Genomic DNA, 14242 nt, shown 5'->3' with positions numbered 1-14242 from the left:
GAAGGGAGGAGCATTAGATTGGAAGATGAAATTCTGTTGCCTCTGGAGGACACATAGGCTGAATAATCTCCATGCTGGGCCAGTTCCATCTGGTGTCACGTAGCTGTCAAATGATGCATGCCATTATCTGTGATGTAATTAACATATCTCTTTGCAAAGAACATTTTACAAGGTTGTGGCATGCTCTTAGAAGATTGTTTCCAAATTTTCAAAAGTTCTAATCTCACATTTGTGTGTTTTTGGAATGGATGCCTGGAAAAAGAAAAAACAAAAGTCACAAAACATACACACATATAAATTGACTAAATAAGCAGTCACCACCTATGCACACAAACTCTAAAATATAAAAACAAACCATTTTTCAAGGATCCAGGGAGATGTTGTTTTATATTTGAAGAGGAAAAAGCATCAATAGGGTTGTGTGATTTTCACAGATAAATAGAATTATTTATGCAGATATGTTAATTGAAGTGTAATTAATGCTTTCATGCCCTTCCTGGACACTGATGCTTGCTGGGGGATCATACATTTCAGACTAATAATGATATCCATTTCCATAATATGATATTACATATAGAGTAGTATGTAGTCATAATTAAAATCTCTAATCTCACTGAGAAACTTACTGAATTTTCTCCCTTGGTTTTAATTTAAATTTTCATTTGTTTGCTTATTTATTTATTTTTTGCGGTACGTGGGCCTCTCACTGTTGTGGCCTCTCCCGTTGCGGAGCACAGGCTCCGGATGCGCAGGCTCAGCGGCCATGGCTCACAGGCCTAGCCACTCTGCGGCATGTGGGATCTTCCCAGACCGGGGCACGAACCTGTGTCCCCTGCATCGGCAGGCGGACTCTCAACCACTGCGCCACCAGGGAAACTCTGTTTATTTTTTTAATTTATAGGACTCTAAATGAAAGCACACTTGGCCTCAGCTTGTTCTCTAGTGAAATGGGAAATAGGTCCTTGCTACATGCACAGTTCATAAAAAGGATTCATTTTGAAATAGGGCAGTTTTCACAAATTTTCATGTCAAAGTTGCCACTTAAAAGATTATGGTAAAAATAATAATAGCCACTATTTATTGCCCACCTTTAACTACACTTGGCATTGTGCTGGGTGTTTCATATAATTGTAGAGACCATTTGTTATATCATTTTGAATATGTCATATCTTTCACTGTGGCCTTTTCTGAATTTAATTTCTGAATTTTCTATCCTTTTTACTCTCCATGCTTCAATCTGCATATTTTCTATTGACTTGCTTTCTGGATCAATGGTCTTCTCTCATGCTGTGTCCAGTCTCCAGCTAACTACATCTCTTCTTGTCATCTCAGCAGCTTGGCCATGGCCTTCTTCTTGGTTTCTGAGTCTCGTAACCCTATGTTGCTGTGGAATCCAGCAATGCCCCAAGAATAAATGTGGTGTCAAAAATCAGACTTGCCTCAAGGTGCTTACCTTCTCTTTGGAATCTTGACCCTCTAGTCCTGGCCACCTTAGTAGCTCTGAGCTTTAAGTTTGTCTTCAGGGACTCATAAGACTTCCAGGACCTCAGCTCAGAAACTCAAGAACTCAAGCTTTTAGCCACCAGTTCACGTTCGTACAGGTTCTCAGCGTCTTATTCCAGGCTGCTTAGAGACCTGTACAGAGCTCAAGGGAAGAGTTCCCTGATACTGTTAGACAGGTAGGGGTGTGTGTGTGTGTGTGTGTGTGTGTGTGTGTGTGTGTGTGTGTGTGTGTGTGTGTGTGTGTGTGTGTGTGTGTGTGTGTGTGTGTGTGTGTGTGTGTGTTTTCCAGCTTTTCTAGTTGTTCTCAGTGAAATGATAGATCTTCAGCAAGTCCCTCTATTATTACCAGAAATGCAAAATCCTCGGTTTGCTTTTAGAAGAGTCTTCAAGCTTATGGGAATTATAAGCTCTCCTCTAACACTTTAACTGCCATTCTGATTGTTATGGTTATTGAGATAAAGGAAAAGGCTTTCCACTTTGAAGACTTCTCATTTCTAGGGCTGCCTGCGAGGTAATCGTAGGCAATAGAGCTGGGTGTAGAGAGCAGAGGAATCGTGAGAAAGGATACAGGAGGGAGGGGACAAAAAGATCACATGTTTGAAAATAGAAAAATACTGAGGCATCTTTAAAAAGCCCTTAGAGGGTTTTTTCCTAAACCGATTATCTGGCTTAATGCTAGCTGCTTATTTGCTGGCCTTCTGTGTTATTTGCAAATATAAAGTAAGGTCATCCTTTCCTGTTTTCATTTAGTTTACCTCTGAAGCTGCTAGTTAGCTAAGGAGGATAAAAACCCTTCATTTCTTGGAGAAAAGCAGCATGAGGTCAGTTTCTAATTCACGTGGCTGGTCGAGGGGTGCGCGGTGCTCGGGTCCTGCTTACATGGGGCTTGGAATCGAGTCCACCGGATAGTGAGGCATATCTTCCCTTGGCCAGGTGGGTGGGGATCCGTGATTTGAGGCTTATACTCACCAGGGAAAATTCCCTGTTTCCACAAGTAAAGGAGACGGAAGACTTCTGGGCTTCTGACCCTCACAACGGCCTAGATGCCCTAGGATAACAGGGCAGAGTGACCCCTCCTCTGGTGGAACCCTTGAGTGGGTGGCCCCTGCCTGTCACGAGCCTCCCCTGCTGGGTGTTCCATCTGAGTTACTTCGATTTCACAGGCAAGCTAATGAATGAGAAGGAAAAGCCGGGACTCCCTGTGAAGGAATGGGGGTACTCAACCGCGTTTCCCTAAGGGTCTCTCTCCCTCTTGTCATCAGACCCTCCCTGGCCCTGCAGTCCTCCCTCGGGGCCCCAACAGAATAGCTCTGCGTGTGAGGTGCACCGAGGGAGGAGAATAGTGTGGTTTGAAGGAGGGCAAAGCTCATCCCTGGAGGACGAGTGGATGAGCTCAAAGTGTAGACAGAGGGTCTGTGGTAGGTCTGGATGAGCCAGTGCTGGGGAGGCTTACCCTGGATGCTGGGGCAGGGGAGCAGTTTTGTGGAAGAGAAGAGGTAGCATGAGGTTGTAGGCCCAGATCAGTGTATTCTGGGAGATTGCTTGTGGAGTTGGCATTTGGAGACAGGAAGAGGATTTCTGTGTTGTAACAAACCTTAGTATGTTCACACCTAAACAACTTGCACACTTGTTCCCTCTCCTTGTTCCCCGTGGTGATGAGGGGCTGCCAGGTCCACTCACTCACCTGAGCTGAACACTGGAGTACCTTCCATGATTCTTTTTCTCTCATCCCCCACCTCCAGTGACCAAGCCGCAGCATCTCTTCTTCCTGAGTGAGCCTCACCTCCCTCCCGTTCCCCATCCCCCTCCTGTGTCCTGGCCCAGGCTCTGTCCATCTTTCCTGTGAACCCCTATGTTAGACTGTTCACCCCCAGACCTCCGCCCATCAATCCACTTCCATGCTACAGCTAGAGGGATCTTTCTACAACACAGCCTTCCTACCTCCAATCTCACCCCCATCCATCCGAGAAACCTGAGGGATTTTTCTGTAACACAGTCCCTTGCATTACATTACCCCGCTGCCTTACCTAAAATCTAGCTCTCCCTAGATTTTAGGTTGAAATCAACACACCCTTTAAGTCCCCGTGAAATCTCGTCTCTGCTTCAGCCTCCTCTCCCCTCCCACCTGCCAACTAACCTGACTGTCCCACCTTTGAGGAGCACATGTAATCCACTGGACACCCATGCCCTCTCCCCCCTGCTGTGTGTACCGGCCATGCCTGCCCCCTGGCTAATGTCCTTCTGTCATCTGACTGAGCCCAGGGACTTCCCTTCCTCTGGGAAGCCCGCCAACCTGCAGTCTGAATCAGGTGCTCTTGTTTGTGTTCCCAGAGCCACCTCTCTTCTAGTACATGTTGCACTAAGTTGTCACTGCCTGCCTGTTTCCTCCAAGGTCTTTCATCTCCATCTCCCTGGGGCCCAGCACATTGCCTGGCATAAAGTAAGCACCCAATAAATTTCAAATTGCACATATGTCAAGTTCCCTATAAAACCTCAGCCGCCAGTCTGAAGGTTCTTCTCTGTGCAGCCTCTTTCATTTTTCAGAAAAGGAGGGTACAGTAGATTTTTAGCAGGAAAAGGTGGATTACTGGCTTTTGGTCTATCATAAGTAAGTGTGTTCAGCTTGGGAAGCTTCTGTTTGTAGTAACTTCTGTTTGTAGTGGTGAATATTTTTAAGCAGTAAAATGTCAGCAACTAGAGCCTCTGCCCAAACCCCTAAGCCTCCTTCTCCATCCTGAGGGGTCCCTTCATTTCACTGCAGTGCTGGGCTGAGAGAGGCCACACTTCCAACAATATAAAGGAAACCACGAAATGTTGCTGCTACTTTTCCTTTGCAGCTCAGATAAAAGAAAGCAAACACAGTGTGGGGAGAAGGGGCTGTCCTTTTTGGGGTGCTGACTTGTTTCTTTTTCTTCTTTTTAAACTGACTTTTAAAAAAAATTATTTATTTATTTATTTGTGGCTGTGTTGGGTCTTCGTTGCTGCACGTGGGCTTTCTCTAGTTGCGGCAAGTGGGCTTCTCATTGTGGTGGCTTCTCTTGTTGCAGAGCATGGGCTCTCGGTGCGCAGGCTTCAGTAATTGTGGCATGTGGGCTCAGTAGTTGTGGCTTGTGGGCTCTAGAGCACCGGCTCAGTAGTTGGGGCCCACAGGCTTAGTTGCTCCACAGCATGTGAGATCTTCCCGGACCAGGGCTTGAACCCGTGTCCCCTGCATTGGCAGGTGGATTCTTTTTTTTTTTTTTTTAATTTTTCAAAGCTTTCAGAAGGCACATTTTAATTTTAAATATACAAAACCATATTGCTCTGTGTTTATAAAATAAAATTAGTTATTGATAGAAAAGCTTTTAAATTGTCTTAGTCAAACTCAAGTAAAAGGATTTAAAAAATAAAACATTAACTAAAAAGAGTTTTACCAGAATATTGAACTCTCCTTGATAGTCACAGAAATCAACACAATGTCCATTAGTGCAGAATAAAAGACATACACAATTCAGTGTAAAAAAAAAAAAAGCAATTTGCATTAATGGAACATTAAAATTGTGATTTAAACCCACAAAATTCAGTAAATTCAGAATTAGAACTCCAAAGGTAACCTTAACTGTGATCTCTTGTGCATGTATGCTGTTTAGAAATTTGAGATTTTTTGCCTTCCTGATCACATACCACTATGAAGAACAACTTTGAAGGGGAAAAAAAAAGTACTTTTCCTTAGAACCACTGTATATGTTTAAAATTTTATACCCACTTAGAAAATCAAATGATCAATCTTATACTACCATATGAGCTAATATGGAATAAGAAGGAATTTTTAAAATATACTCTAGAAAGCTGTATAAGCTACAACATAATGCACAGCCACTTGAAACACGATTTGAACTTTCTTTTTGATACAGCCATAAGTGCCTACCATATAAAAACATATTCACACTGCAGGAAGACAGAGAGGAACACTATTAAAATTGAATAGCATGTAACGAAGAAGGGTCAGGGAAATAATTGAGCAAATAATTGAGCAATAATTGAGCAAAAGTAACATCCTTCGTATTTTTAAATCTACACTTTCCTGGGAAGATACTTTATCTCTTCAACTATGGGTTCTTCAATTTTAAAATGAGAGGATTGAGTTAAGTAACATCATAGTTTCTTCTAACTTCAAAACTGTATGATTCAGTGACTTCATATAAATTAATATTCTAGAGGAGACTCATAAATTTGACATCGTATTAAACCTTAAGTAATTTGTATCAGAGCTTAGTGAGATATGCCAAGAAAGAAAATGATATTGATAAACCACTGGGCCTCTCTTAGATATGATCAGCCTATCTCATTGATCCTGCCCTATCTTTTGTATCTTTTAGTCAAAAAAATGTTAACTCATCCATCCATCCAGATGTTAGTTCAGTCTTTGTGCCCGGGGTTATCAGAAGATATCTTCTAGTAAATTAAAAAACATCATTGGGGGCTTCCCTGGTGGCGCAGTGGTTAAGAATCCGCCTGCCAATGCAGGGGACACAGGTTCGAGCCCTGGTGCGGGAAGATCCCACATGCCACGGACCAACTAAGCCCGTGAGCCACAACTACTGAGCCTGCACTCTAGAGCCTGCAAGCCACAGCTGCTGAGCCCACGTGCCTAGAATCCATGCTCTGCAACAAGAGAAGCCACCGCAATGAGAAGTCCGCGCACCGCAATGAAGAGTAGCCTCCGCTCACCGCAACTAGAGAAAGGCCGCGCACAGCAACAAAGACCCAACGCAGCCAAAAGTAAATAAATTAATTAACTAAAAAAAAACCATCAGGCCTCCTGAGATATGTTTCTCAATATTATGAATGTGAGATCAAGAAGGACTACAGAGAAAAGGTAGTAGCATAAGAAGGCCATAATAATGTCACCACAGTATATAGCTCTTTAAGCAAAGTCACCGTGGCCCATTTTTTTAAATAAGGAGATATATTTATTGAAAAGACAACTGAAAAGAAAGCGTATATACTTACAGTTATATAAACTGTGGCATAACAGATACTATCACAGCCCCTTTGCTCTCCCAGCAGCCAGCACTTGCATCTCTGTCAGATGGCTGCCCCCAGGCTGCCAAAACCTGGTTTATCTATATGCACAGAGAATATGCATATCCCGGAAGTATCTTGGAATTTACAGATCCCATGGTGGCTGTTAACCAATGTCTATAAGTACCACTGCTCCCTTGTTTCCTGTGCTGCAACCTCCACTGTCTTCACAGCTTCCCTGAAAGGCTGAGGCAATGTTACCTACCCTTCAAAGGATTTACTTGAAATCACAGCTAGTCCTAATATGCTGCTGGGTTGACTTTGGGATTCCTGGAATTAAAAAAGGCCCAGTTTTTCATAATGTGTTTATTCCAGAATTGCCTTGGAAGAATATTGAGGATGGCAATCAAAAGGCTAAAAGAAATGGAGATGTGAGAAAAGTCCGATTATATACTGGGCAACCAGCTGAAGTGTGAGTGGCATCCTGCTGACCCTATTCTGCCATGAGCCCTGTAGTCCTGCACCTTCTGGCCACCAGGGCAGGCGGATTCTTAACCACTGCGCCACCAGGGAAGCCCTGCTGGCTTGTTTCTAATTGCTGTGTCCTCCCCTGCCTCCACCCATGGCTCAGTGTGGGGTAGGCCCTTTCTGCCCAGAGCTACTGGACACGTCATTAGAAGGTGTTTCTCAAACATCATAGTTAAAACTGGTTCATGCAGTCAGTGTCAGAGCACAGCGTCTGTATCGCTAGGTGTCACAATTCATTACTCACCCCAAATAGCTGTGCCCTGACTAAGACACAGAATGACTACACATTTAGAAACAGCCCTCCCTTCAAGTCCCTATTTCTTTAGTTATTTGTCATTTACTCACATTCTTCCTTGTATGAGGAACATTTCCTTCCCCTTGCCATGTATCCTCCTAAGTAGATAGGTACTATTTCAGGGTGATGTCAGAACCTACAGCAATTGGGATGATTTTTAAACAGTATTTCATGGGCTTCAAGGAAAGCAGTTTTGCTTCTGGTTCTAAGAATGAGTCCGGTTCCACCACTTACTGGTTTGGGGACGGAGCACAGTTTATTTGCGTTCATCTGTACAATGGGAGCAACAATCTACCAGCTTGGATGTGGTGCAGATTAAGTAAAAGGATGTCTGGGAGGAGGTTGGCCCAGTCTCTGGAATACATGTGGTAGCCAGGAAATGTTCCGTGGCTTCTGCCTCCCCACCCCCATCTTCAGTTCCTCCCACAAGAGTAACAGCGTGTAATAACTGACTTATTTCGGCATGAAGGATTTAAATGCAAAATCTTAAGGCAGTCACCCTTAAAGAAACACTGAAGCGTTTATCTGTGAAAACATTAAGATTGCACTCCTTCACCGTTCTCTGTGCCCATGCAGTATTTACATTCTGTTTAGGAGAGTCGGTCAGTAGGTGGAGGGGATCTGGATCCCAGGTGTGTCCTTTGCTCACAGAAAGGACAGGAGCATTAAAGATCTGCTCCTAAAATCTGAAGTTCTAGAGAATTTTGTGGAAGTAGCTTATCCAGAGGCTCCCCTGTCACTCCCCCAGAAGGTTCTGTGTTTTATTTACATAAATGATTGAATCTATTCCCAGCTGAATGCTTTCCTGAGTATGTCACTCAGGCTCCCACCCCAGAGTCATCTGTCCCCCGCAGCCCACATTCAGCAGCTCCGTCTGCCTCCCCGCCCCGGCCTGGGCACCATCTCCTTTCCTGGGCTGCTGCAGGAGATTTTCTGTGTCTCTGAGCATGTTCCACTCCACGTACATGCCCCAAGGATCTCCAGGGAAACACAGGGTCCTGCGCCCTGGTAGACCTGGGGCCATCCTACTCTTTGTGGGAGGCAGTTGCAGTAAAAACAAACAATAAACAAAGAGACTAAACACCCCTTTAACTGTGTAACCTGGTATCCCCCCAGCTTGTTTGATCACAGACCCTTTCATTAACCTCCCCCTGGTGAACTGGTACATGCTGAGTGAGGAAGGCAAAGTGCAGCTTGCTGTAAGCCACCAGTTCCCCACATGTGCTTAGACTGGACGGATAAACCGGAACTGACAGGCGTGTCTGTCTCTGGAGGGGGCGCTGGGTTTCCAGGGTGTGGGGTAAGAGCCAGCTCCTCACTGTGTGCCTCCTGGGAACTTAAAACTTTCTACTGTTTTGAACACAGCACTAGTCTGCTCCCAACTCCACCAGACTTTATGTGGAGCGTAGTGTGAAGTCCTTGGATCTGCTCACGGCCTTGGGGTTGGTTGGCCTCTGCGTGCCCACCTAGCGCCTCCCACTCCTGCCTCCTTGCCAGCTCCCTGTGAGGTAGTGGCCTCCTCTGTTGAGCATCCCGTCATCTCTCCCTGACAGATGCAGGCAGTGGGGCTGCAGGCAGTGGCTCGTTGGTGCTACTTCTGAGATTTACCCTGCTCTCCTTGGAAGCCCACCTTCCATAGAGCATGCTGGCCTGGGATGCGGGGATACTGATGCTTTATTCCTTCCTCAAACTCTAACTTTTGAGCCCCAGGGGGCGGCCAGAGTACCCAGGAGGCATTGAGACCTGGGCCGGAAAAGTCAAGAACTCCAGGATTGAGCAGATGTGACTCAGAATCCTTTCAGCCTTGTGGCCTGGGGAACTTGTGCCTTCATCTTCCTTTTATTATACAATGGTGGAGAATAAGCCCAGCTGCAGGGTTTGAACGTGTGGCTTGTCTCTGTAGAACAGCAGTCCCAAACCTTTTTGGCACCAGGGACTGGTTTCATGGAAAACAGTTTTTCCACGGACGGGGGTGATGCGGAGGGATGGTTCAGGTGGTAATGTGAGCAGTGGGGAGCAGCAGATGAAGCTCCGCCCACTGCTCACCTCTTGCTGTGTGGCCAGGTCCTAACAGGCCATGGACTGATATCAGTCCACGGCCCAGGGGTTGAGGACCCCTGCTCTAGAAAACCTAGTGCAGTGCCTGGCATCTTGTAGGTGTTCATTGTGACTATGGACCTATCACTCCCTTGGCTCTTAAAGTCCTGGGCTCCAAAGGAAAGAACACAGGCCAGAAGCCGGACTTCATCCCTGGCTCCATTGATGCCCAGCTCTGGGAAGATGCCAGGCCCCAGTGTCTTCAGGTCTCCTGCCCTAACACACAGTCCATATTTACCTCAAGGCAGAAGAGCTTTGATGATCAAAACACCACGGATGGGAAGGTTAGCAGTGCACTATGAGTACAGATGCTTGCCTGCCTGCCAACTAGGTTATAAGAATATTTGGAAGATGACTAAGGTAATGTCTTCCACATGCTAAAGAGACGATGATTTCGTACCATGGGAGGTAGAGCGGGGAAAGCCCCCGCTCATTAGCGGAGTGACCTTGGACAGGACAGTCATCACTCTCGGCCTCATTACCTCATCTAAAATATGAAAGCAATAAAATCCAGCCACACAAGGGTGGCTGTGAGGCTCACACGGGGCAGTCCATGTGGAAGGTCTTTGTAAACTGTTGAAATGCTCTGCACATGTCAGCAGCGCCCGCCGCTCACGTGCCTGTGTGTTTATTGTTTCAGCGGAGAGTGCAGGACGTCATCAGCCCCATTGTGTTCGAGGCCGCCTACAGCCTGGGTGAGCATGTGATGGGAGAGGAGGAGAGGGAGCTGCCGGCCCTGACCCCCGTGCTCCGCTGGAAAAAGGGACAAAAGATTGCCCAGAAGAATCAGGTGAGAACCTGAAAGCTCACGGCTGGGACCCCAGGTGGCAGGTTCCTATGCAGAAGTAATGACCCTGGTGGCCTGGGAGCCCATGGCCAGCCACACCCCCTCCTGGGCCTCCCTTTCCCGATCTGCAAAATGATGAAATGTATGATTTAGGGGTTTGTGTCTAACAACCACGTGATTTAAACTCATCGAGGCTATTCTCAAGCAATTAGAAAATGATGATCTCTTTGAGGTCATGAGCTGGCTGCTTGGCCCCGGCACTTGCCTCCTGTTCCTACACTGTTTCCAGAGCTCAGATCAGCACCTAGTGAGTGCTCTACACACAGTACATGTTTTATTGATGGGAGTATGAGTGGGGTGAAGAGGCAAGAACTTCCTCTTGCTAGAATTGGTGGTTGAGTTGAGAATGCCCCACTCAGGATCTTTGGAAGGCAGAGCACTGTGAGCACAGGCTCTCACCACCCTCCCCGACTCGGCAGATTCCGGACTGTGCTGCTGTGTGGAGGAGCTGCAGGGTGACGTGGGGTGCAGGCCGTACGAGGCCATACAGGGTAGGAGTGAGCCATGAGCTAACGCTGTGCAGCATCACTGGCCTGTCTGCCCTGAGTCATCTGAGAGATATACGGTGCTGATGACGATGTAGGAAATATGTAAGAAATCTGGGATCCCAAGTCTGGTTCTAAATCTTTAACACCCAAGATCGTCACAGATCCAGGACCTGGGGAAGGTCAGACAAAACTGTTTTTTGGCTAAACCAGACTCCTGGGTGGGGTGGGGCAAAGCTGTGGAACCACCCACCAGCCCCAGGCTCCACAGTTCTGACTGCCCTGAGCTTATGGGAAAACTAGCAGATGAGAGTTGTAAATAGAACCACAGAGAAGTGTTTGGAGTTCGAGATGTAAGATTTTTACCAAGATGTCCTCATTTTCTCCCAAAGTCTCTCCCATGTGCTCTTGGGTCAGGTTCCCCAGAGACAGAGCCTAAGACGGGGATTTAGGAGCAACTTGGTCTAATGAAGCTATGCCCTTAAGAGAACCCTGTAAGGAACAGGGAAAGAGTGAGCAAGTATGTGGTCTCAGCTAAAGTCTAGCTTTGGCCTGAGGCAGGGAGCTTTGGAGCATAAATTACAGCAAAGAGCCATCCTCTCCTTGAGGGAAGGGTCTGGCCTTTTGTACCCCTTACTCGTCAGCCATTGGCTGGCTGTGGGGGATGGAAGGGGAGTGTAGCCCTCCTTGAAGGAGACTCCCTGCTGTGGACAGTTCTCTGGAGGAGGCTGCAGATGTGAGCCGTTAGCTGCCTGTAGCACATCAGCTGGGGGAGGGGCAGCAGTTGTAAAGGGATGTGGGCAGAAGTATACACACAACCTACTGGCAACACTGCCTTTTTGGATGCTTCTTTTGAAGTCAAACATGAACTTTCAAAACACAAGTGACCTGTAGGGTGGCCAGAATGTCTAGCCGGTCACTGATACTTGGAGAAGGCTCTGGGGGAGTGAGGGGAGAGACCAGGAAGATGCTGGGTATCTAAGTGGTGGGGCAGAGTAGAGGGGAGGCATGAGGAAGATGAAGACAGGAAGATAAGATGAAGAGGCGGGACAGGAAGCTGATGACTCCTACCTTGACTGAGGAGTAGAAGTGTGTATCATCTCCTGACAGTGAAGTTGGGCCAAGAGGTCAGGCTGGGGACCCAGTAAACCAGAATATTATGATAATTCCTAGATCATGAGTTCCCCGTCCTATTAATACTTTGCTCTCTAAGGTGGAATCTTGCTGGCCCAATAAAGTTCGGTTATGGGAGTGGTCCAAACTTGGGGTGCTGGGAATCATTTCAGGGTACCCTGTGCTTGTTTTACCTCTGAAATGACCCTGTGAGGTAGCAGCCTCCTCTGTTGAGCATCTTGCTAGCCCTGGGCATCCCTTCTACAATGAACCCAACTCTCATTTCTACCAATCCATCAGTGGCACAAAGTGGGCCTTCTTTAGTGAAGAGCATCTTAGAACCTTTACTAGCATTTTTAGATTGAGGCAACCTGATCAAAGGCAGAGATGTAGGGACAGATTAGTATGAAAATGCTTTTCTTGGTCACTTATGTTCAAGATGGCCAAGCAAGCATAAATATTTATGTCTGTGCTTCCTGAGACCCTATTATAGTGATTATAAATGAGTAAATCAGAACAGGGAGATGAATGCTGTTGGGGAAGGAGCATCAGCCAATGAGAGAATCCAGGGATTTTTGGAATGAGTAAAGAAGAAGGAAGAGTGTTGGTGGGTGAACCTTGCACTCTACACGGAGGGGCTGGGTGCCTGTCCACCCATGGGTCCAGAGAGGCTGTAGCCACGGCCAGGCCAGCAGTTTCAGAGGGGTTCAGGAGTGAGAAATGGGGCTGGAAACAGGGAAGGGGGGTGTTAAGTGAAGGTTCGTTTGTGGAAGAGTTGACTTTCTGCCCCTGTCCCCACACCTACATACTCCAGCCATGCAGAATAGCAAGAAGCCAGGCCTTTTATTTTCTAAAGAATTGAATAAACTGGTTGAGATAGTGTAGGTGGGCTGTTTCCCCAGGGGGAAGCCTTATTTCTTCTGGCATTTGGAGCCTCCAATGTAAGAGCTAGCTTCCCCTCCCACCATCCACCCAAACACCCAGATTTTCCAATCAGCTCTTTTACTTTATTCTTAAAAATGAATGGACAACCAAGGAAATCTGAAATTGAGGGGAAATGTGGTACATGGAGAAAAAAACCAAAATACACCTACAGAATAACTGACTTAGAAGGAAATAAATTCTTTAAGGAATAGAAGAGATTATAACAACTTAAATACCAATTTATACTCTATGTAATAAACACAAGGAGATTCAAGAATATATTCTATCCATTAGAAAGTGATTGGAATTCTATTTCTTCTTAAAAGAAACAAAGAACAAGGAAAAGTTTCTTGAAAATTAACAATATGGATGCAGAGCCAAAAATGTAGTAGAAGATAATGATAAGAAATCTCCCAGTAAGCAGAGCTAAAAGACAAATAGAAAAGAGCTAAAGCATCAATCTGCAAGGTCCTATATCCAAGTAACAGGAATATCAGAAAAAGCAAACAGAGAAAATGAAAAACATTATGAGAGATAATGTAATAAAATTTCCCAGAGTTACAGAGAGACACTTTTTTAAATTTAAAGGACCCACAGACTTGCAAGCAGGATAAACCAAAAATATCCTAGATACATCATTTTGAAATGGTAATACTCCTAACACATAAGGAAAATTCTAAATGCTTCCAGGACAAGGAGTACAGGATGGTGGTAGTGAGGAATATTTGTCCACTAACGATATAATTAGAGTCACACTAAGTTGTCCATTAGACTAATTATTAGCAAGATTGGAAGAAAGCATATGTGAAATAAGGGCTTCAAAGCTCTGAGAGAAAGTGATTTTGAAACTAGGATTTTATACTTAGCCTAACAGTCAAGTATGAGGTCAAAATAAAGTTATTTGTCAGACAAGCAAGGACGCAGAAAGTTTACATCCCTAGTAGCCTTTCCAAGGAAATCACCTGAGATGCACTCCAAGAAAACAAGGGTGACAATTAGAAGGAGCAATATGGGGGATGTAAGAACTAACTCCTAGAAGTCTAATGACAAGAAACTCCAGAATTACAACTGTGCAGCAAGTCTAAAAAACAGTTGATCAGTTTAGAACAGGGGATCAATGAACTTCGAGAAGAATGAAGCCAGCCATAGCAGAATGACAAGAGAGTAGCAAATATTCAGGATACAGTGTAGATGGAATATATTTTTTCTATGGTTAAGAAAAAATAAAGGCAGTCAAAAATTCCCAGGAAAATAAAAACATGGCCAATATGTCATGGTTCAAATATAAGACAAATTAAAATGTGGTGGGATTTTAAGCAAATAGAAGAATATATGGAAGAGAAGGACCTTAATACTAGAAGCATTCTCCCTTAAGCAAAAGTTGAGTATTCTAGTAGTTTAACTTTGCACCTGTAGAGGAAGATATGTAATCATGACACTTGTCTT

General features: G+C 45.3%; 1 protein-coding gene across 2 annotated transcripts in view; it reads left to right on the top strand.

The window, feature by feature from the left end:
* ITGA9 (integrin subunit alpha 9) overlaps window positions 1-14242 on the top strand; it is a 353501-nt gene that overhangs the window by 163868 nt on the left and 175391 nt on the right. For both annotated transcript variants that reach the window (XM_082848454.1, XM_082848455.1), the window contains exon 16: window positions 10068-10217. In XM_082848454.1, coding sequence (XP_082704580.1) covers window positions 10068-10217 — 150 coding nt within the window. The remainder of the gene's footprint in view (window positions 1-10067; window positions 10218-14242) is intronic.

This window comes from Leucopleurus acutus (assembly GCF_964270905.1).
Source record: "Leucopleurus acutus genome assembly, chromosome: 10".
Classification (NCBI taxonomy): domain Eukaryota; kingdom Metazoa; phylum Chordata; class Mammalia; order Artiodactyla; family Delphinidae; genus Leucopleurus; species Leucopleurus acutus.
Note: the sequence above shows the minus strand (reverse complement) of the source record. Positions and strands in the feature narration are given on the sequence as shown.